Source organism: Chenopodium quinoa, unplaced genomic scaffold, assembly GCF_001683475.1.
Source record: "Chenopodium quinoa cultivar QQ74 unplaced genomic scaffold, ASM168347v1, whole genome shotgun sequence".
In the NCBI taxonomy this organism is placed as follows: domain Eukaryota; kingdom Viridiplantae; phylum Streptophyta; class Magnoliopsida; order Caryophyllales; family Amaranthaceae; genus Chenopodium; species Chenopodium quinoa.
The window spans coordinates 421,047-442,997 of NW_018744502.1; the positions used below are offsets into that span (position 1 = coordinate 421,047).

The 21,951-nt window shown below is 37.4% G+C and overlaps 1 protein-coding gene and 1 long non-coding RNA gene across 2 annotated transcripts; one reads left to right on the forward strand and one right to left on the reverse strand.

Moving 5' to 3' along the window:
- Positions 1-853: 853 nt before the first annotated feature.
- On the reverse strand, positions 854-4,430 carry LOC110698174. Its single transcript, XR_002506673.1, has 3 exons — positions 4,060-4,430; positions 3,830-3,971; positions 854-3,703 (listed from the first exon to the last, which is right to left on the reverse strand). It is a non-coding gene; the product is annotated as an uncharacterized LOC110698174 (long non-coding RNA).
- A 2,141-nt stretch (positions 4,431-6,571) lies between these two features.
- LOC110698139 lies at positions 6,572-7,171 on the forward strand. Its single transcript, XM_021875549.1, has one exon. The coding sequence runs from the start codon at positions 6,572-6,574 to the stop codon at positions 7,169-7,171; it is 600 nt and encodes a 199-aa protein (XP_021731241.1).
- The last annotated feature ends 14,780 nt before the right edge of the window (positions 7,172-21,951 follow it).

A 21,951-nucleotide genomic window follows, 5' to 3' on the forward strand; every position in this document is an offset into this window, starting at 1 on the left:
GGGCATGTAACAAGAAAACTAGGGAAAGAGTATCAAAAACACAAGAGAGAATAGTTGAAGCAACGAAATAAGCCTAGCAAAAACAAATCACAAATAATCTAATGAAACCGTTGGTCCCCGGCAACGGCGCCGAAATTTGACAGGCGGTCGGACACCTAGCAAAAATAACCTAACTAATCCTCCTAACTATGTAGTAGGGTAAGTGAAGGTCGATCCCATAGAGACTATGGTTCACCTGAATTATCTAGACTCAAGTTATTACTAAGCAAGAATCAACAATGGTGGAATAAACTAAAGCTAAAGTATGGATAACTAGAACAAATCGAACGAATATGAGAAATCAATAAACCAAAACATCCAAGATCAAGTATCACCACAATTACGATCGATGCAATTATATTTCTACCCCTAACATACGATTCCAATCAAATGTGGACAAGTAAACCCTAATCAATACCAAGGACTGCTCTCGAGTATCAATGGCTTCCCTAACATACAATCAAGCCTATTCTCATGGTATCATGCAAATTAGAGACATTAAACACCTTACTTTACGTCCCAATTATCAACCTAACTATTCTCATGTTGAATCTCAAACCCTAAATTGATCTACCCAATTTCGTTTAAACCAACTCTCGTTGTGATAGAAACAATGGAAAAATAACAATACTAATTATCTCTAATCTAGTATTGGCATAATCACAATCAATTTAGCATAAGAAATTACAAAAGTCATTAGAGAATTTAAAGAATTAATTCATGAATCAATCATAATTGGGCTACCCTAGATCTTGGAATAAAGAAACTACTCACTCATAATGAAATAAACAATAAAAAAAATAATTAAAGAAAACATAATTAAGAAATAAAAGATGAAAACAAAATACCGAATCTTGAATTAAATGGAGAATTAAAAGTAGAAATCTTGAACCTTGAATTACAAAAGCTAAAGCAAAATAATGGAGAGTACTAGGTTTTTAAAAATGTAAAACTAGACTAATAAAAACTTAATGATGAAATAATACAATACTTAGTGTATTTATACTCCTAGAAAGATAATAAAACGCTCAAAAGACTTGGCGCATAATTCTCCCAGGATGCACGGACGTGCCTACAAGAGGCACGGACGTGCCTCATATCGAGTGCTCAAAACCTTGGCTTCTGACTTCCAGGCATGGACGTGCCTGTGCTGGGCACGGACGTGCCTCCCCTGCTCCTTGATAGTGGCAGCAGGCACGGACGTGCCTAGGTGAGGCACGGACGTGCCTCTTGACGAGTGTAATTCTGCAGTCTTGGGCACGGACGTGCCCCTACTAGGCACAGACGTGCCTAATGTCGAAGCTCATAGCTGTGTAAACTAACTTGGAGGCATGTATGTGCCTCTGCTAGGCACGGACGTGCCTCACTCCAAAAGTCCCTAAATAGCTCGTTCTTCAATCAACAAGCCTCATGAAGGTTCGTGGGCCTCGGTTTAGCTTTGTGACTTCGTAAAATATCCAAATTAGCTCCGTTAATCCTGAAATACATCATAAACAACGAAACTACCCATAAAAGCATCGAATCATCGAAACTAAACCAAATTACACCAAAATAGACTAAAACACTCGACTAAGCTAATAAAACCAACTAAAAATAAGCTAACAAATATGCACAAAACACGACTTATCACCAGTTCATCAAATACGTAGGTCAATAAAAATTTAGGGTTTTTTTTTTACCCCTTTTGTAATTGGAGTGTGATTATGCACTAACAAGACCTAACTTTCTCAATTATGGAGCAACCATGGCTCCATTGAAGGATATCAAATGTGAATGTGGATTTCCTGTTGCGAAGAGGACATCTTGGACCCACGACAATCCTGGCAGGAAATTCATTGCTTGCAAGTTTTACAACCATGAAACTGGGCAGAGGGGTTACGACAAATTTGAGTGGGTTGATGAAGGTGTAATTGATTGGCAGAGAGATGTAACCAATATCCTGGTAGTAGAGAAGCACAGACTTTGTATTGATCTTAACATTATGAGAGCAAGGCTGACATGTATTGAGCATGAGAAGGAAAGATTAGCCAAAGAAGTGGAAAAGCTGAACAACAAACTTTGGAGAAGGAACAACGTAGCTGGGTTGTAAAATGGAGATGGGGTTAAGTATGGGTCTATAATTTGTGTGTGTGTTATTGTATCTGTTGTTGTGAGTTTCATATTTGTGAAACTCTTTGGCTAGAATTGGTGAGTTTTTCAGTAAGTTGGTTAGGTAGTTAGTAGTGCTAATTATTTGTACTTTTGAATGTACTTTGAATTATGAGAATATGAAATGAAAGTTGCATTAGAGTTCCTTAAATTGTGTGTGCAAATTGGTATGTTGAAAGTGAATTATAAGCAAAACTAACACAACTTAATATCATAGCAAAATAAGCACTACATTATAAGTGCTAAATAAAGCATTGCCTTAAAAACAAGGACTTAGTTCACAAAAGCACTTAGTTCAACCAAAAAACAAACTTAAACAAATTTATCTAGCAAAATACAGAGTAAGTGGCCTTCAAATCATTGGATTACTACTTTGAGTAGGTTGTTCTTGAGACTGTGTTAGGGATGGATATCTAGTTGCAGATGCTAAAGTCTGTGATGCTTGAACATACTGAGACTGAGTTGTACCTTTATTCTTCCTACATCCAGGCTTTGTTGCAACTGACTTTTTCTGTCTTTGAGCACCATCAGAAGCACCACCCTTCCCCTTTTAGTTGCAGCACTAGCATCACCCTTCCCCTTCTTTGAAGCAGCAGTAGTTGACATACCCCTCCCCTTTCTTTGTGTGCCATCAGAAGCAACAGTAGGAGCTCTTGGTTGAGGAGTTGTGATAACAGCAGCAATAGTTGGAGTAATGGCTGCTGTAATCTCAATTGGTGCAGCTTGAGAACCTGTCTCTTCAGGAAATGCATCAGCATTCCTACCCCTTCCCTTAGGAAATTTTTGCATAATTGAGTTGAAGCATTTGGTCTTGTAATGACCAAGACCACCACATCTTCCATAACTATTTTGCTTCTTTGCCCTTTTAACACTTTTTATTCTTGATCATCACCTGGTTCCTTAACTCTCTTCTTCTTGCTAGGCCTACCAGGTATAACTCTATGTGGAGGGGGCAATGGTTTTGGGTAAGGTGGCAATTCCCATTGGGTCTGTCCAGGCATGGATCTAAAGGCATAGGCATAGGTTTTGGCATAGGTTTGAACATGGTATGCAGGGTGTATGTAGTCTTCATAGTTCAACCTTCTCAGTTGGATGCATGCTAATGCATGCCAACAAGGTATACCCGTAAGAGTCCACCTGACATGTTCTATTCTCTAAATTCACCACAAAAGTGTCATCTTCATGATCAACCTCAAATTCATTTAGGTTAGCTTGATTTATTCTCATAGCACTTGCTTCTTTTAGACCCCTATGCACCATTTTCACTACACTAGGTATTATGACACCCTCAAAATGTTTTAAGCCTCCCTTTACCACAACACCTTTACATAACGTACCTCCTAATCCATTCCATTAATTGAAGAATAGGTTTTGATCTAACCTCTCTTAATACATTGTTAAAACTCTCACAACAATTATTAAGGAGCATACCAGATTTACTTGGAGAAAAAAAAAAAGTGTTGTGCCGGGATTTCAGTTAAGTACTTGAAGGCATCCTTTTTCGATTCCTTGATTGCTGCCATATGTGTGTTGAAATGATGTTGCATTCAATAAGCATACTTAGTTATGTAGGTACTCAAGCACTAAAATTAGCAAATACAGAACATATGTGTATAAAGGTATATAAATTGCAATTGCATACCGTTGTTGATGACCTTGCAGCCTTCTAGAAATGTTATTTGTACACCACCTGGAAATTTGCTCTTAAAGTTGGTCCAAATGTGTCTGCAACAGTATCTTGTGTTTGGATTGGGCATAGTTGTCTCGAATGCATCAATCAAACCCTGAAATTGATATCAAGTAAATATACTGAACATAAATTTGCAAGCCATGAAATACAAATCAACTCAACAACAACTGAATAGAAACTACCTTTTGCCTATCTGACATGTAAGTCAAATCCTCTTTCTCAAGTACCCATGTAATTGAATCTGTAATTCAACCAAGGTCTTCTTTCAACAAACCCAAGAACCAGGTTCAAGTCTTTGAGTTTTTTGTCTCCACTACTGCCCAGGAAACAGGAGAGATGTTATGGTTTCCATCTTTTCCTACTACTGTCAATAAGATACCAGGGTAGGGTCCTCTTAAAAGAGCTCCGTCTACACCTAGGATAGGTTTGCACCCTGCCATGAAACCTTCCTTGCATGCCTGTAAGCATATGTACAACCTCTAAAAAGAGGTGGTGGATTCTCAATCCCTGCACCTTCACCTTTGCTGTAGATCCCGGGTTATACTTTATGATTGTTGCTGCATAATCCAAATCCAGATTTGTTTGAGACTGTATCACGTTAAATGGTACATGGCCCTTGCGGTAATGCAAATCCAAATTGATCATGCATGGTAGATAAGAAATGCAGAAAAAATTTCCCAAAATCATTTAATCAAGAGACTACTATCGACAGTAATGGTCAGCCCATATACAGAAGAAAGGAGAACGGGAGGTAACTACACATGATTGGTTTTTATTTTTATTTAAAGCGATAAGATTTATACATGCTTATATACCAACATACATGACTGATGCTTATACAAATACAAATTAATGAAAGCAGGTTTATAAAAAAAAAGTGATCATCTCATGGACAACCGGTCAATAGTGCCCTACAATGCAGGACTGTTAATGATGTTTAATGCACATATCAATGTAGAATGGTGCAACACTGCAAGAGCAATCAAGTACCTTTTCAAGTATGTGTGTAAAGGACCAGATAGGACAACCATGATCATAATTGATGACCAACAAGATGAGATAAAAACATACCTTGACTGTAGATACATCTCAGCATGTGAAGCTGCATGGAGAATTTTCGAGTTCGAAATTCAAGAAAGAACTCCAGCGGTAATGCGCCTGCCTGTAGACCTAGAAGGAGAACAAGCAATAGTGATAAGAGACAGCAATAGTTTGAGCTTTGTGATAAATAAAGAAGACATTACTGAGACAATGTTGACAGAATGGATGAAAACCAATGACATCGATGAAAAATCAAGGACGTTAACATATGCAGAGTTTCCCACAGAATTTATATGGACAACCACTGAACAAATCGATGAAATTGGGAATAAAATAAAGAAAAAGTCGTGGGCAAGGCGGCAGGAACGTAAATGCATCGGTAGAATTACATATGTTCATCCTACTGCAGGGGAGAGGTACTATCTTCGCCTACTACTCAACATTGTTAAGGGCCCTAAAACCTTTGCGGAAATTAGGAAGATTGATGGACAAGTGTATCCTACATACAAGGAAGCTTGCTACGTTCTGGGCCTACTTAACAACGACAAAGAGTGGCATGATGCTATACAAGAAGCAAATCAGTGGGCAATGCCAGCGCAATTGAGGGAACTTTTCGTCACCCTAATATTGTTCTGCGAAGTAACTGATATATCAACACTATGGGAATGCAGCTTCAACGCCCTCTCAAAAGACATACAGCGGAAAAAGAAAAGGTTGTTCAAACATCCAGAACTCATACTTACAGAGGATCAGATAAAGACAAACACACTACTTGAGATTGATAAGATTCTGGTGAAATTCGGAAAGTGCTTGGCAGATTTCAAAGACCTACCACAACCTGATTTTACAGAAGCAGAAACTATGGAAAACAAGCTTATTGCAGAAGAAAGACTTTACGACATCAAACAACTCCAAGAAGATTGGTCCAAAAGAATAAAGAACTTGAATAAAGAGCAGTTAGATGTTTATGCCAAAGTGGTTCAAGCAGTTAAACAGGACACAAGGGAGATATTTTTCTTATACGGCCATGGAGGGACTGGAAAGACATATTTATACTGCACCATCACAGCAAGGCTTCGGGCAGATCAAAAAGTAGTTTTGAATGTAGCATCATCAGGTAACACAGTATTAGTTCAATTATTTTATAAGCAAATTACATCCCCTCGCTACATACATTTAACTAAGTTTTAAAAACACAAGTATTTCAAAAAAATAAATAAATAAAAAATAAATAAAACTAACATATTTGGAATGACATATTAGGTATTTTGGCATTTCTTCTCCCAGGAGAAGGACAGCTCACAGTCGATTTGAGATAACGATAGTCCTACTAGAAAACTCAACATGTAACATCAAACGCAACACCCAGTTAGCAGAACTCCTCCAACATACATCATTGATTATTTGGGATGAAGCACCAATGGACCACAGATACACATTTGAAGCACTTGATCGCACCATGAGAGATATAGTAGCACACAAAAAACCAGGGACAGAAGCTAAGCTGTTTGGAGGAAAGGTTGTATTACTGGGAGGAGACTTTTGCCAAGTACTACCAATAGTCACAAAGGAGGCAGACAAGATATCGTTCAGGCATCAATAAACAGATCCTACATATGGAATGCGTGCAACGTGTTCATTCGTAAGCAAAGCATGAGGATAGGAGAAGCGGAAGCCAAGACCGAGAGCTACAATAAAAACAAACGCTTCAACGAGTGGCTTTTGGCTATGGGTGATGGAAGACTTGAAACAAAATCTGAGGACCACGAAGTTGAAGGGACTTGGATTGAAATACCAAATGAGTATTTGGCTGACGTTGGGGTATCTGAACTCAATAAGGTAGTGGAAACAACTCACCCAGATTTTGAGCTAAGAAGATCTGACGACAACTATTTAAAAGAAAGGGCTATACCCACTCCCTTAAATGAGACCACAGACACCATAAACGAGTACATGATGAGCCTCTTGCCCATAGAAGAAAGGACCTACAAAAGTTGTGATGAAGTATGCTTATCTTCTACTGAATGTGACCAACAATTCTCAGAATACCTAACTGAATATCTAAACAGCTTAAAATTGCCAAGATTGCCGCACCACGAGCTTAAATTGAAGGTAGGAATGCCGGTCATGCTACTTCGAAATATAAACCCCCCACAAGGGTTGTTTAAGGGTACTAGACTGGTTATAACCCACCTAGGGAAGTTTGTAATTGAAGGAAGGATCATAACGGGGTCAAAACAGGGAAACAAATAACTAATTCCTAGAATTGTGATGACATCTACGGACCCCAAAATACCTTTCATCTTAAAAAGAAGACAATACCCATTAAAGCCTTGCTATGCCATGACAATAAAGAAGTGCCAGGGCCAATCACTCTCATATGTTGGTGTTTACTTGCCAAAGCCCATGTTTAGTCATGGACAACTCTATGTGGCAGCATCAAGAACAACTTCCCCGAGGGTCTAAAGTTCTTCATTGATGATTTAGTTCCCCCGTGTTTAGTCATGGACAACTCTATGTGGCAGCATACAAAAGGCACACAAGAAACATTGTCTACAAGGAAGTATTCTCAAACTTGCCGAGCATGGTAAAGGAAAGCCTCTAAAATCTTTTAAACACATTTGACGTATCATAAGTTTTGTGATTTAGTTCCAACGACTGTTATTTTATTTATTTATTTATTTAGTTTTGTTATAGAATTTTCCAAAACTTTTAACTTTTTACAATGGCGGCAAAAAGTTAAAACCTAAACATTAAGGATCCTCCATGATAAAATATACTCTAATAGAGAGATACAAACCTAATTGCAAATAAACGCAAGGATTTATCTTACAAAGCTTACACTGAGGAATAACGACGGCCCTTTAAAGTGACTGACAATGACCTTCATCAAATCAAGGCTTTCACCTCTAACTTCATTTTTGTACTCTACTGATGGAACCTATGACAATAATTATATTTCAAATTGGAAATTAGACAAAAATAGGATAATAATCTTGACATTGACATATCAGGGATGTCACACATTAGATTGTTGCTTGAAAAAATAGGAGAATAATTCCTTTAGATGAAGTACTTCATGCATGTAACAAAATTAACATCTTTTTCTAAGACAATGAATTTCAATACTTAAACACATAGTACCAATAAAACTAATAATAAAATCTTAATTTTCCCACAAAAATAAAATAAAAACTAATAATGTTAGAAAAATATTTGAAGAACAAGAAGGAACCTGATGAACAGTTCAAATATATGAAACATTAAAGTAATTACATAATATTTAGCCTAAATAAAAATAAAATAAATTTTTTTTAAAAAAAAAAAGAACAGATGCAAACATATCAAAAAAATAAAATGAACAGATTAAACAAAAAATAAAATAAAATAAAATAAAAAAATAAATCGAACTTAAGAAAACGACAGTAGCACCAAGCGCCTTCAATTTCTCAATATAAAATAACCTCACCTTCTTCTTTAGAAACCCCTTTCCTCACAAATGCAGGTGTTTTCTCAACCAAATCTTTTGCCTCCTTCAACCACAATTTAATCACCTTTAACTTCGCCCCTGCATCAAACTACTCTAATCTCACATCAAACATCGCCTTCTCCTTGGTCTGAAATTAGACAAAAATAGGATAACAACCGACAAGTCCAACGGGATTGAGGGAAAAAAGCTCAATTGCGATTCGATCTAATTTTTGGGTTTTTGATTCAGTTGATGTAATAAGAGAGTGAATTGAAAGAGAAATTGATGAAATTAAGCTATTTACTGAACCCATTTTTCAAATATTCAATTTTGGAAATGGAGGATAGCGTGATTGATTTCTTGGTTTGATTTGATTCGGTATAGGAAAAATGAAACAGCTCAAGATGGAAAATGTAAGACCACACCACTATCAGCACTGAGGAGTAAACAAACCCCTCAATCTCTCTCTATCCACTTTCTCACTTTTTCCATCCAATTCCTCTCATGAGAGGTTTTTTTTTACTACACCAATGCTTAAAAAAAAAAAATCTCCTCATCACTTTATCCTCCTCTATATATTATACCCCACCATAATACACATCACCTTTTTTTTTTCTCTTTTTTTTTTAATTATACTACATATGTAATTTTTCAATACAATTAAAAATATATAATATTTTATTTTTATAATTACGTTTTAATTATACTGTAATAATTATTAATAATTTTTTATTTATTTTTTGTAAATTTTTTTATTAATTTTTTATTTATTCAATTATTTACGGTTAAAATTTCTGAATATACCATTTACAATGTAATTTTTTATTTAACGTTTTAATTAGAATATAATAACTAAAGCAAATAATAGCAATTATAGATTCTACGAAAGATGTTTTATTAACTTAAACGATTAATTAGAAGCGCATTTTTGAAATGAACACATAAACGGCAATACAAATACATTGGATAATAAAAAACAGTACGGTTACGAACTTAAAAAAAGCGGTTTGACCTAAACTAATACACGAACACAAGTATTAAAACCTAAAAACGATACGATTACAAACTACAAATTTGCTTATTCGGTCGTGTTATGACGAAAGTTCTGCCATATGTGTTCTACTAAATCTTGTTTGAGAGACGAATGAATTTCTCTATCACGAAGGGCAATCCTCCTTTGAAAGTACGCGTTGAAATCAATGTTGGGTGGCCGCCCGACGTTGAATTCAAATGGCTCGTTGTTATTCACTGTGGCACTTGTGCTCGGTCCTGGCCGTGCTGCTGTACATTATGGTCGATCTTCTTCGTAGTATCGTCTCAAAACATCTGCACGTGTGTAGTTGTATCGTTCATCCTCGACGATCATGTTGTGCATTATTATACAGGCTTTCATAATGTCATAAAGAATATCTTCGTCGTATGCAAGTGCTGGCTGTCGTAGTATAGCAAACATGGCTTGTAAAACTCCGAAAGCCCGTTCAACGCCTTTCCGAACTGCTGCTTGTTGATCAGCAAACAACTTGTCTTTTTGAACTTGAGGATGTGTTATACCTTTTATAAAAGTTGGCCATCTCGGGTAAATCCCATCTGCCAAGTAGTAGGCCAACTCATATTGATGTCCGTTTACCCAAAAAATTATTGGTGGTGCACGACCTTGTAAAACATCATCAAACACCGGTGAACGGTAAAGGACATTAAGATCATTACATGAGACAGACATTCCAAAGAACGCATGCGAAATCCATAAATCCTGATCAGCAACGGCTTCAAGAATGAGGGTTGCAGTTTTGCTACGACCAGCATATTGTGCTTTCCAAGCCGTAGGCAATTCTTCCACTCCCAATGCATGCAATCTATACTACCAATCATGCCTGGAAACCCACACAATTCATTTTGGTGAAGGATTCTCCTTAGATCTTCATTTGTAGGTTGACAAGCGTTAAATCAGTCGCTACAATCTAACTCTTAATCAAACAATACTTATACGAACACCCTATAACCATTATAATGGCAAATAAAGGTTTGGTCCACGAAGAACGGGAGTAACTGCTAATCAATCCTAAAACCTAAGCTAGTTCGAAATCAATGGAAGATGGTGTTCTAAAATACTACTAATAAGATGAAATAATCAATAAACTAAGACACTAGGGAGAACGGGAATCCGCCTAACCATTGGTAGTTAAGCAATAAGGAATCATAGAGACAAACTGGATATGCAAAGACTATAAGTCTGATCAATATCATGTGATAGGAAGACAACGGGCAATACTAAGTTTGGATTTCTCATGCACTTAACATTACTCGATACATAATCAAACCACATTCAATAATGAAATACTCAATTCACAATCTCTTGTTCAAATCAAGAATATCATGCAATCAAATTCAAGATTCTAGGTTAGCTACTCTTATTATAATGAATTAACATGCAATCGCATATAATCAATTTAATCACAATCTGTTTATCAAAATCAACCCTCAATTACATAGATTACCTAGGCCGGGTTTCATCCCGAAACCCTAGCTAGGAGACTACTCACCTATATTCATAATAAAAGAAATAATGAATTCCAAAAGCATAATAGATATAAACATGAATTCTGATTAAGGAATAATAAAGCTTGATTAATAAACAAGAATGAATAATACCAATTGTATTGATGCGAATCAATGACAAAGTTTGGAACTTTGATATCCGATGTCAATGAATAATACAAAGAATCCCAACGAATCTTGCTTCGAATCAATCCGAAAAACTACGATTAACTAGATCAAATCTATGGAATCTCAACTACGGAAGTGCTCTCTATCTCTCTACAAAGTCTCTCTGAAAAATACGTCTCTAATCTATCCCAAAATCTGTCTCACTTAACCCTTACAATCGGGCTATATATATGTGTTTTAAATCGGAAAGTAAATCGCAGGCTGCCCTTCGTAAATCAGCACGGCCGTGCAAACATGGCAGTAGCTGATCCGCAATATCTTCAATTTTGGCACGGCCGTCCTGAATTTGGCACGGCCGTGCTAATGCCTGGCACGGCCGTGCTGAACCTGGAACGGCCGTGCTAATGCCTGGCACGACTGTGCTGAATCTGGCACGGCCGTGCTGATGCATGGAAAATGGCACGGCCGTGCAAGCATAGGCAGGAAGGTTGCAGGCACTTTGGTCTTCATAAAACAGTCACAACTTCGTATCCAGAGCTCCGTTTGAGGCATGCAATATATCGTTGGAAAGCTCTTCAATTATAATTTCCAATGCAATTTGAATCACTCCATTATCATTTGTATATCAAAAGTTATGAGCAAAATAGTGAACAGGTGTCATATTTGTGAACTGTTGTGCCTTGCCTGCTACTTAACTTGCCTTTCAAGGCCTTGAGAACCGCAGCAAAGCCTTAACTTGGTGGACTAGGATCAATAATAGCCTGATTACGCACCAATGGTTCGGGACTCGACATAACTTGGCCAACTATACCTGTTAACACACCAAAAACAGACCGAAGCCCGTGAAGCACGTAATATGAAGGAAACGAGTGTAACAAGGCAATAAACGACCAAAATGGGCCTAAATACATCCAAAATCACCCATTTATATCCCTTAAAGCGCGCCCTAATGTGTGCTTGTTAAAAACCCCCCAAGCTACACTTTTGCTAGTCCTCGAGCAAAATTAAGGGATAAACACACACACAAGATCAAATAAACTATTGTCATTACATATAAGTCAAGTTTAAGCACAGAATAAAGTCAACGGATCCTACTTAGAACAACCATGCATGGAATAAAAACTCACTCAAACAAGCAACGAGACACACAATCCAAGGCATCGTTGATCAAAATGTGAACAAGACCTAAGCCAAGCATAGAGAACAAAGGAATCATGCTTCCCTCTAAGCCCAACCAAAACAGCCACGTCCTCCCATTTTGCTTCAAATCACCACCCTAATTGGCCCCTCGTGATTCCTCGAAGGAACCGGAAAAAGTGATATTTTGAGGAAATAACAAAGGTATCCCGACATCTCAATCACGCATAATCTTTCCATAGGGTTGAAAGGTATCTCCCTCCACCGTTTGAGAACCGAACACCTCTAAAGTCTAAGGGTCTTAAAAGGTTGTAATGTATTGGCAATGGGTAAGGTAGGTGAAAACAATTTAAAATGTGGAGTTAAATCCTAAATGAAGCGCAAGAATCACGATTCTAAAAAACAAAGCTCAAGAGATGCAATTCACATTCCACAATAAACATTGATCACACTCTTACACATCCCAAACTCTCTATGTTATACACACTCAAATCACCTTTTTCAAACTTCAAAGCTTTTAATTATATGTCCTTGCCATTTTCACAATTCGGACGCCTTTTCTCTTTTTTTATTTTGATTTTCTTTTCTTTTTTTTTTCTTCTTTTTTTTCAAAAAAACTTTCATATTACATCTTTACAATTAAGCTCACTTTCAAACTTGCTCAAAGCAAGTTTCGATCATTATTCTTGATTTATACACAATAAGCTCAAACAAACCTTGCGAGGAAAACTCTTCACAACTAAGGGTTGGTAAAACATCGGCCATCGGGTTTGTAACATGGGTAACCAAGAATGGAATTAAAGGCTCAACATGGTTAGCAAGTAAGATGATATAAAAAGAAAATTAATTTGTAACAAAACAAAAGATACAAAAATAAGAAAATGAAAAAGGTGCCCTCTTCCTCCCTTAAAAGTGTCAAGTCGGTCTCGGGAGCTACAAGTCAACACAAAGATCGAAACATGCGTAATCAAGGATCCAAATATGCCACTCAAAAAGAATGATGAAGGCTAGAACAAATAAAACCTCACGGTATTCAAAAACAAAGCAACTACCAATTAAGGGGATCAAATCCACAAATGGGAAGCGACTCCATCTTACCACAATTCAATGGATTAGAGTTTCACATGATAACAAATGTTCTAACCAACTACCTTCGCCTAGACTCGTCTACAATGATCAACAATAGACTCAAACTGTGTATTCATTACTGGCTTAAATAGAAATAGACATTCCACACACATTCATTCACGTTTCAAATCCAAATATGGGCATTATTCCAAAAGTTTTTGCAAATAGGCAAGTTTATCACGATCCAAAAATATAGGAAAAGATTATGAGGCAAATCATATAAACTAGACTACACATCCTCATAACAAAAGCTTTTCCTATATTGCACACATATATACACAACTAAGTAATCTAAACAAGCTAAATGGCTCATAAAGAGGCATGAAAATCACATAATAATCCCAATCGACAAACAAGTGATCAATTGATATCAACATCAATGATCCCAGGTTCTTTAGAACCGATCAAACATCCTCGAACCATTCAACTTCTTCCTAAACTAAACTATCCTAAGCACACAAAAACAAAAAAACTAAAGGAAAAAGGGAAAGATTTCACCGGATGCTTCTTGAAAACACACTAACACAACATGAGATGCGGCGAAGCTCCTAATGCTACCTCCATGAGTCTTGATATCTGCACAGGTTAGATAAAAACAAACCCAAACAAAACAAAAAAAATTCGTTTTTTTTTTATTTTTTTTTAATTTTTTTTTATTATAGGAATATGAAGAAAAACAGGGGAAAATCAACATGGAAACAAACCATTCACCCCCCCAAGATAGTATAGACTTTGTCCTCAATGTCAGGCATCGAGAGACTACCTAGAAGGCAAAAAGGGAAAGAGAAAAGTACCTCATTGACTGGATCTTGGGTTGCCTCCCGGAAGCGCTTCTTTAACGTCATTAGCTTGACGCGACACATGGATTACAGGTTACCCATAATCAATACTTGCCATTGCAGTGGAGATAAGCTCACCATTCTTATTCTTGACAATAGTCACCGCCCCTTTCTTGGGTACTACAAACACAGGGGAAACCCTTCCTTGATGTGTTGGAAGAGGTTTAAGCTTTACCTTTGGTGCTTTATTAGCCTCCTTTGCAGTGGCCACATCTAATGCATCTAGAAATTGCTCCTCCATGTCCCTGTTTTCCTTATTCTCACTCAACTCAAAATCATGATTAGTATAGAATAATTCTTTACGCATATCAGAGACAATGGAATCAACAGTGTCAACCATCATGCAATTATCAGAATTAGAACAAGGATATTTCATAGTTTTATTTAAATCAAAATCTAAAATCTCCTTTCCTACTTTCAATGAAATCTTGGCACCCTTTACATCAATAAGGGCACCTGAAGTAGATAGGAAAGGACGTCCTAGAATTATAGGTATATGAACATCCTCATCCATATCTAGGACCACAAAGTCAACGGGTATGACAAACTTCCCCACCCTTAGGGGAACATCTTCCACCTTACCCTTTGGAAATTTGATCGATCGATCGGCTAATTGAAGGGATATGTTAGTGGGAAGAAGTTCTCCTATATTTAATCAATGATAAATAGAATATGGCATGAGACTAACACTAGCTCCAAGATCACACAAAGAATTATCAATATTCATTTTGTTTATAGCACAAGGGATTGAAAAGCTACTCGGATCTCCTAACTTAGGAGGCATTTTGTTCATTATTATAGCACTACAGTGTTCAGTGAGGTTAACAGTTTCTACCCCCTCACAGTTTCTTCTACCACTCAATATATCTTTTAAAAACCTAGCATAGTTAGGCATTTGCTTAATAGCATCAGTGAATGGTATAGAAAGGTGTACTTCTCTCAAAGTCTCCAAAAACTTCCCGTATTGGGCATCTAGCTTATGTCTCACATGTTTTTGGGGGTAGGGGAGTCTATGTAATAAGTCAGGTTCATTGGTCTGTGCTCCCACCTATTCCTCTGGGACCTCATTAATTTTATCTTTTTCCCCGGTCCTCTTTTCCTCACCTTTGATTACTTTTTCAACGATAGGTGGAGTCTCAGGTTGAATCTCATTAGTTTTTACTTTTTCGTTCCCTATCAGAGGCTTTCCACTTCTAGTTGATACGGCATTTACTGTGTGTTTAGGGTCAATCCCCTGGGGTGGGAGTTTAGAAATACCAACTCCATCTTTTATTGCTCCGGCCAACTGGGAAATTTGGGTTTCCAACATTTTATTGTGAGTCATCACTTTATTAAACTTTTTATCAGTGGTGGACATAAAAGTGTTGAACATTTTAGCCTGGGACTCCATCATTTCCTCCAAGCTAGATCTCTGTGGTGGTCCTTGAGCATAATAATTATCATTTGTAGCTCGGGAACCACGCACATTAGATTGTTGGGGATTTTGATTAAAGTACCCCTTATTATTATTTTAGTTTCCCCTGTTATTAATGTCACTTCCCCCTTGATTGAATTGCCCTTGGGAATTATGATTCATTTGATTACCCTGTTGGTATTGGTTTTGATTTCCAAAACCACCATGTTGATTATAGGGTCCTTGGGGATTTTGGTCCCTTAGGCCCCTATTTCCCCACTGGTTTTGATAATCAAAATCATTACCTCCCTGATTATAATTGTTCCCTCTTTGATTAGGTGGCAAATATCTATTATTGTCATTCTTAGGTCCGTTATCATAAGACATAGCATTGACCTATTCATTATTATATCTATTACCATCATTATTATTAGGATCATATGAGGGATCAAAATTACAAGCATTAGTATAATGATCATAAGACCCACAGTTTTCACAGAAATTACATCCTACAAGCATATTAGAAATGGAAGGATTAGGATTCATACCTCTCCCCTTAGATTGGGAGGGAAGATCTTGCAATGGTACGGAATCGAGCTTGGCTTTAATAGCTGACATCTCCTTCTCGAGGTTCGTAATTTGTGATGTCAGGTTGCTAATGGCATTGAGGTGGTCCACTGAATAGACCGCTCCTCCACTCTTGTTCACAACATCTCGCTCGCCGTCTTGCCAATCCATGTGGTGTCGTACCACATCTTCGATAATATCTATGACCTGCTCTTCAGTTTTGTTCATTATTGGGCCACCTGCTCCCGCATCCAAACTAGTTTTCCCTTGAGGACTTAATCCTCCATAGAATATCTGCAACACCTGGTATGTTGGAATTCCGTGATGCAGACACTCTCTCTGGTACTCCTTGTACCTTTCCCATGCTTCATAGATCGACTTCCCACTCCTTTGCCGAAACCCTTGAATCAAGGCTCTAGCATCGGCCGTCTTCTTTTGAGAATAGAATCTTCCCAAAAATGCTGTCGTGACATCATCCCAAGTGTGTAGAGTATTTGGTTTTACCTCCTTCTCTAACCATTAGAGATCTCTCCCGATGAGTGAAAATGGGAAAAGCTTTAATCTCACGAACTCCTGAGTCACCCCATTAACTTTAATAGTGTTGCAGTACTTCTCAAACTCGTTCAGATGAGCCAAAGGGCTCTCATTCTTGGCACCGCTAAACTGCCTTCGTTCGATAAGGGTGATCATGGCCGGCCGGATCTCGAAGTCATTGGCTTGAGTGGTGGGTGGAGCAATCCCACTTGAAGCTATATATGCCCCGGGAGTTCCCAACTCCTTAAGAGGTCGTGGTGGTGGCTGATTTTCTGTCATTGGAACTGGTTGTGTGCTTGGGCCGGTTTCCTTTCCTTGAGAGTTTGATGATTTCGATCGGGATTTTCGATTTCTTTTCAAAGTCCTTTCGATTTCAGGATCGAAGGGTATTAAATCTTTTTGAATTTTTGTTTTAAGAACTAGACTCAAGAAATCAAAAAGCAATTAACAAACACCGTTCCCCGGCAACGGCGTCATTTTGACAAGCGTTAAATCGGTCTCTACAATCTAACTCTTAATCAAACAATACTTATACGAACACCCTATAACCATTATAATGGCAAATAAAGGTTCGGTCCACGAAGAACGAGAGTAACTGCTAATCAATCCTAAAACCTAAGCTAGTTCGAAATCAATGGAAGATGGTGTTCTAAAATACTACTAATAAGATGAAATAATCAATAAACTAAGACACTAGGGAGAACGGGAATCCGCCTAACAATTGGTAATTAAGCAATAAGGATTCATAGAGACAAACTGGATATGCAAAGACTATAAGTCTGATCAATATCATGTGATAGGAAGACAACGGGCAATACTAAGTTTGGATTTCTCATGCACTTAACATTACTCGATACATAATCAAACCACATTCAATAATGAAATACTCAATTCACAATCTCTTGTTCAAATCAAGAATATCATGCAATCAAATTCAAGATTCTAGGTTAGCTACTCTTATTATAATGAATTAACATGCAATCGCATATAATCAATTTAATCACAATCTGTTTATCAAAATCAACCCTCAATTACATAGATTACCTAGGCCGGGTTTCATCCCGAAACCCTAGCTAGGAGACTACTCACACATATTCATAATAAAAGAAATAATGAATTCCAAAAGCATAATAGATATAAACATGAATTCTGATTAAGGAATAATAAAGCTTGATTAATAAACAAGAATGAATAATACCAATTGTATTGATGCGGATCAATGACAAAGTTTGGAACTTTGATATCCGATGTCAATGAATAATACAAAGAATCCCAACGAATCTTGCTTCGAATCAATCCGAAAAACTACGATTAAGTAGATCAAATCTATGGAATCTCAACTACGGAAGTGCTCTCTATCTCTCTAAAAAGTCTCTCTGAAAAATACGTCTCTAATCTATCCCAAAATCTGTCTCACTTAACCCTTACAATTGGGCTATATATATGTGTTTTAAATCGGAAAGTAAATCGCAGGCTGCCCTTCGTAAATCAGCACGGCCGTGCAAACATGGCAGTAGCTGATCCGCAATATCTTCAATTTTGGCACGGCCGTGCTGAATTTGGCACGGCCGTACTAATGCCTGGCACGGCCGTGCTGAATCTGGCACGGCCGTGCTGATGCATGGAAAATGGCACGGCCGTGCAAGCATAGGCAGGAAGGTTGCAGGCACTTTGGTCTTCTTAAAACAGTCACAACTTCTTATCCAGAGCTCCGTTTGAGGCGTGCAATATCGTTGGAAAGCTCTTCAAGTCTACTTTCCAATGCAATTGGAATCACTCCGTTATCATTTGTATATTGAAAGTTATGAGCAAAATAGTGAACATGTGTCATAATTGTGAACTGTTCTGCCTTGCTTGCTACTTAACTCGCCTTTCAAGGCCTTGAGAACCGCAGCAAAGCCTTAACTTGGTGGACTAGGATCGATAATATCCTGATTACGCACCAATGGTTCGGGACTCGACATAACTTGGTCAACTATACCTGTTAACACATAAAAAACAGACCGAAACCCGTGAAGCACGTAATATAAAGGAAACGAGTGTATCAAGGCAATAAACGACCAAAACGGGCCTAAATACATCCAAAATCACCCATTTATATGCCTTAAAGCGCGCCCTAGTGTGCGCTTGTCATAGGTTTACGTAGATATTCACTTTCAAATTGTGAAATAACCCCCTGATAAAAATGTTGCAATGCATTCCTTGAGGTTGTTTGGCCGATACGTAGATATTCATCCACGACATCGGAGGCTACGCCATACGCTAACATTCTTATTGCAGTGGTGCATTTCTGCAACGGTGATAAACCAAGCTTTCCAGCTGCATTCCGACGTTGTTGGAAGAATTGATCCCCTTCAACCACCTTATTCATAATGTGATAGACAAAGATCTTCGCATACGAAATCTACGGCGGAATTTGTTGTCGTTATACACTGCATTACTCGCAAAATAATCGTTATATAGTTGCACATGCCCTTTTTCTCTTTTCCTATCCCTTTTAGGCTCCGGGGCATTTGCTATATCATTATTAAGCTGGGATTCTTGTGATGAGTGTTGGGGAATTAAAATATGAGGTAGGTGGTTAGCAGCATAATCATCAACTAACCGATCAAATTCAACGTTATTTGAGAAATCAGAAGAACTAGAGCTTGAGGTGGAGGAAATGAAAGACATGTTTTGGTTATGGTTTTATAGTTGGTTTGTTTGGGATTCTTTCCGTTCAGAATAACACATGCATGTATATATAGTGCAAGTGACTATCAATGCATGTGAGTTGCTCTGATTTTTCATGTGAGTAACTCTGAATTAAAATTCATGTATCATTGCAATCTCTGCAATGAAATTGATGTGTCATGCATGTATATAGAGTCCATATGACAGTTCAATGCAATCTCTGCAATGAAATTGATGTGTCATTGCACGCTGAATTGCAATTGAATTATTGATGCATGTGATCTATGACACTTGAACAATTGATTTGACTCTTCAATAATCTATATCATTATCATTACTTGTGTTAAGTTGATATGACTCTTCAACATAAAACTGTGAAGATTTTATTAGGAGTTGTATATTTGTCATTAACCTATACATGTGATTATTATTAAAAAAAAAAAATCAAAAAGTAAATAATTTACTGCATAATTAATGTTATAAAAAACATAATTCATTTCACATTAATGTAAATAAAAAGGAGTACATCTTAACATTAATTAAAATAAAAAGGACTACATTGAACATTAATTAAATAAAACAGTAGCAAACACATTAAGCTGATCATTATTACATGTTCCTTCTACCATAGAGTAGTGCACGTAATTCTTCCTTGTAAGCCTCTTCATCAGGAGTTAGGTCCGGTCCCTTTGCCATTAGATCTTGTAGCATTTCATAGTTGAGCCTTCTCTCTTGAATTTCGACTTGTTTCTGGTGAAGCTCTACTTGTTTTTGCTTCCTTCTTTCCCTTTCCATGTCGATATCCAACTTCTTCAACCGCATTTGTGCCTCAATTTCCCTACTTGCATTATTCTGCTGCATTTGCTCACTAATGTTTGAGACTTCAAAAGCCACTCCTTTTCCCTTATTACGCCTGGACTTTGCCTTTTTAACTCCATCAGGTCGAGGAAGACCCCCAGAACTGAAACCGGTAACGGGAACAACATCTTCATCTTCGGTTCTACACCGCTTTTCACTTCCACTACTGTCATCTTCGAGAGCATCACCGCAAGCTAATCTTTCCTCTCTTGACAACGCCCATCTCAGTTTTGTCCTCCACTTCGGGTCATTTTTAACCATTTCCCAACCATGGTAACAATTAAAATTATGTGGAGTAGGCTTGGAGGAAATATAGAATAACTTACTTGCATTATTAATTCGGTCTGCTTCGTTGTAACCACTTCCAGTTGCCCTTCCAGCTTCGTCATAGCAACTACTCCATTGTATTAAATCAGTTGCCATCCTTCTCCAACGGCTTTCCAAACTCCTCAAGGGTCTTGGCGGTAGGATGTGGGGTTTCTCAGCCTGCGCTTGATCATATGCTGTAGATATTTTTCGCCATAGCGCAGCTGCTTTTTGGTTTGTACCAACAATTGCATCTTCACTGAATGGAAGATACAAACCAATTAGAGCTTCATCCTCCGCAACAGACCACATTCGACTTCCTTTTGTAAGTGGTTGGTTTTGATTCACAGACACTCTTGGAGGAGGTGGAGAGTATTGCGAAGTGTCTGGAATAGTTTCTTCCATTTCATCATCAAATTCAGAATTGCTCCCTTGATAAACAAGAGGTGAATGTGGTGCATAGGTAGTGTTTTCGAAAGGAGTTTGATGAGGTGTTTGTTGTGGTGAATTTTGCAAAGAAGTGTTTCCAAGCCTTTGTAGGAAAAGTTGAAATCGAGGATTAGTGACAAAATCGAGGACTAGTGACAAAATCATCACCCAAATCAGAGAAATGATTAGAAAAATCAGGGTTGTTAGGATCCATAAGATGATAAAGTAGTAAAGTAATAAAGCTTTAAACAATAATTTGTAAGAAATTCAACAATTACTAAAAAAACAATAACTAAATTATATTTTCAGAAAATGAAAACAGCAACAACAGTAGTAGTAGTAGTAGTAGTAGTAGTAGTAGTAGTAGTAGTAGTAGTAGTAGGACCGTAATTAATAATAATAATAAGAAGAAGAATTGAGGATTGGGAAATTAGTGAATATAAGAGATTTTTTGGGTTTTTGAAATTATATCAAAATATATCAAAATGCATCTCTATTTATGGAGGAAAAATTTTTATAGCCATTGGTGAATTTTTTTTTTTTAAATTTTTATAATGGCGATATTACCGTTCTAAATATTATTACCGTTGCAAAAAAGGGGAATTTTCTGATTGGTTGCATTTACTGGCAACGACGCGTGTTGCTTCCCCATAGGCTGACCTGGCGCGTCAGTTGCAAGCAAATTAAATTTTTTTTTGCTGAGATTCCAACCAAAACGTCATCGTTTTGGCCTCAGCAAGCACAAAATGACGGGTTTTGGCTGCAATCTCAGCAATCCACTTTCGCTGGCGTTAGTTTTACGGGGGTCGCACAAGTGCACTGTTCATCCTTATTTCTCCTCATCTCTTGAGTGTTTTTCAATCCCCTCAACCATGAGAGAAATTCCTCTCATTGATGTGGTGTTCGATTTTTTTTTACACCTTAACTTTTACTCGTGAGGGCTTTTTCACTCACTGCTGGGAGTGCTCTAAAAGAGTGGGTTTTTATTTTTTTTTAACCCATACAATTTTTTTTATAACCCCATACAAAAAAAGTC

Excerpts from the sequence above, each read along its gene's own strand:
- LOC110698139 (XM_021875549.1), top strand. The coding sequence starts at position 6,572 with ATGAGGATAGGAGAAGCGGAAGCCAAGACCGAGAGCTACAATAAAAAC.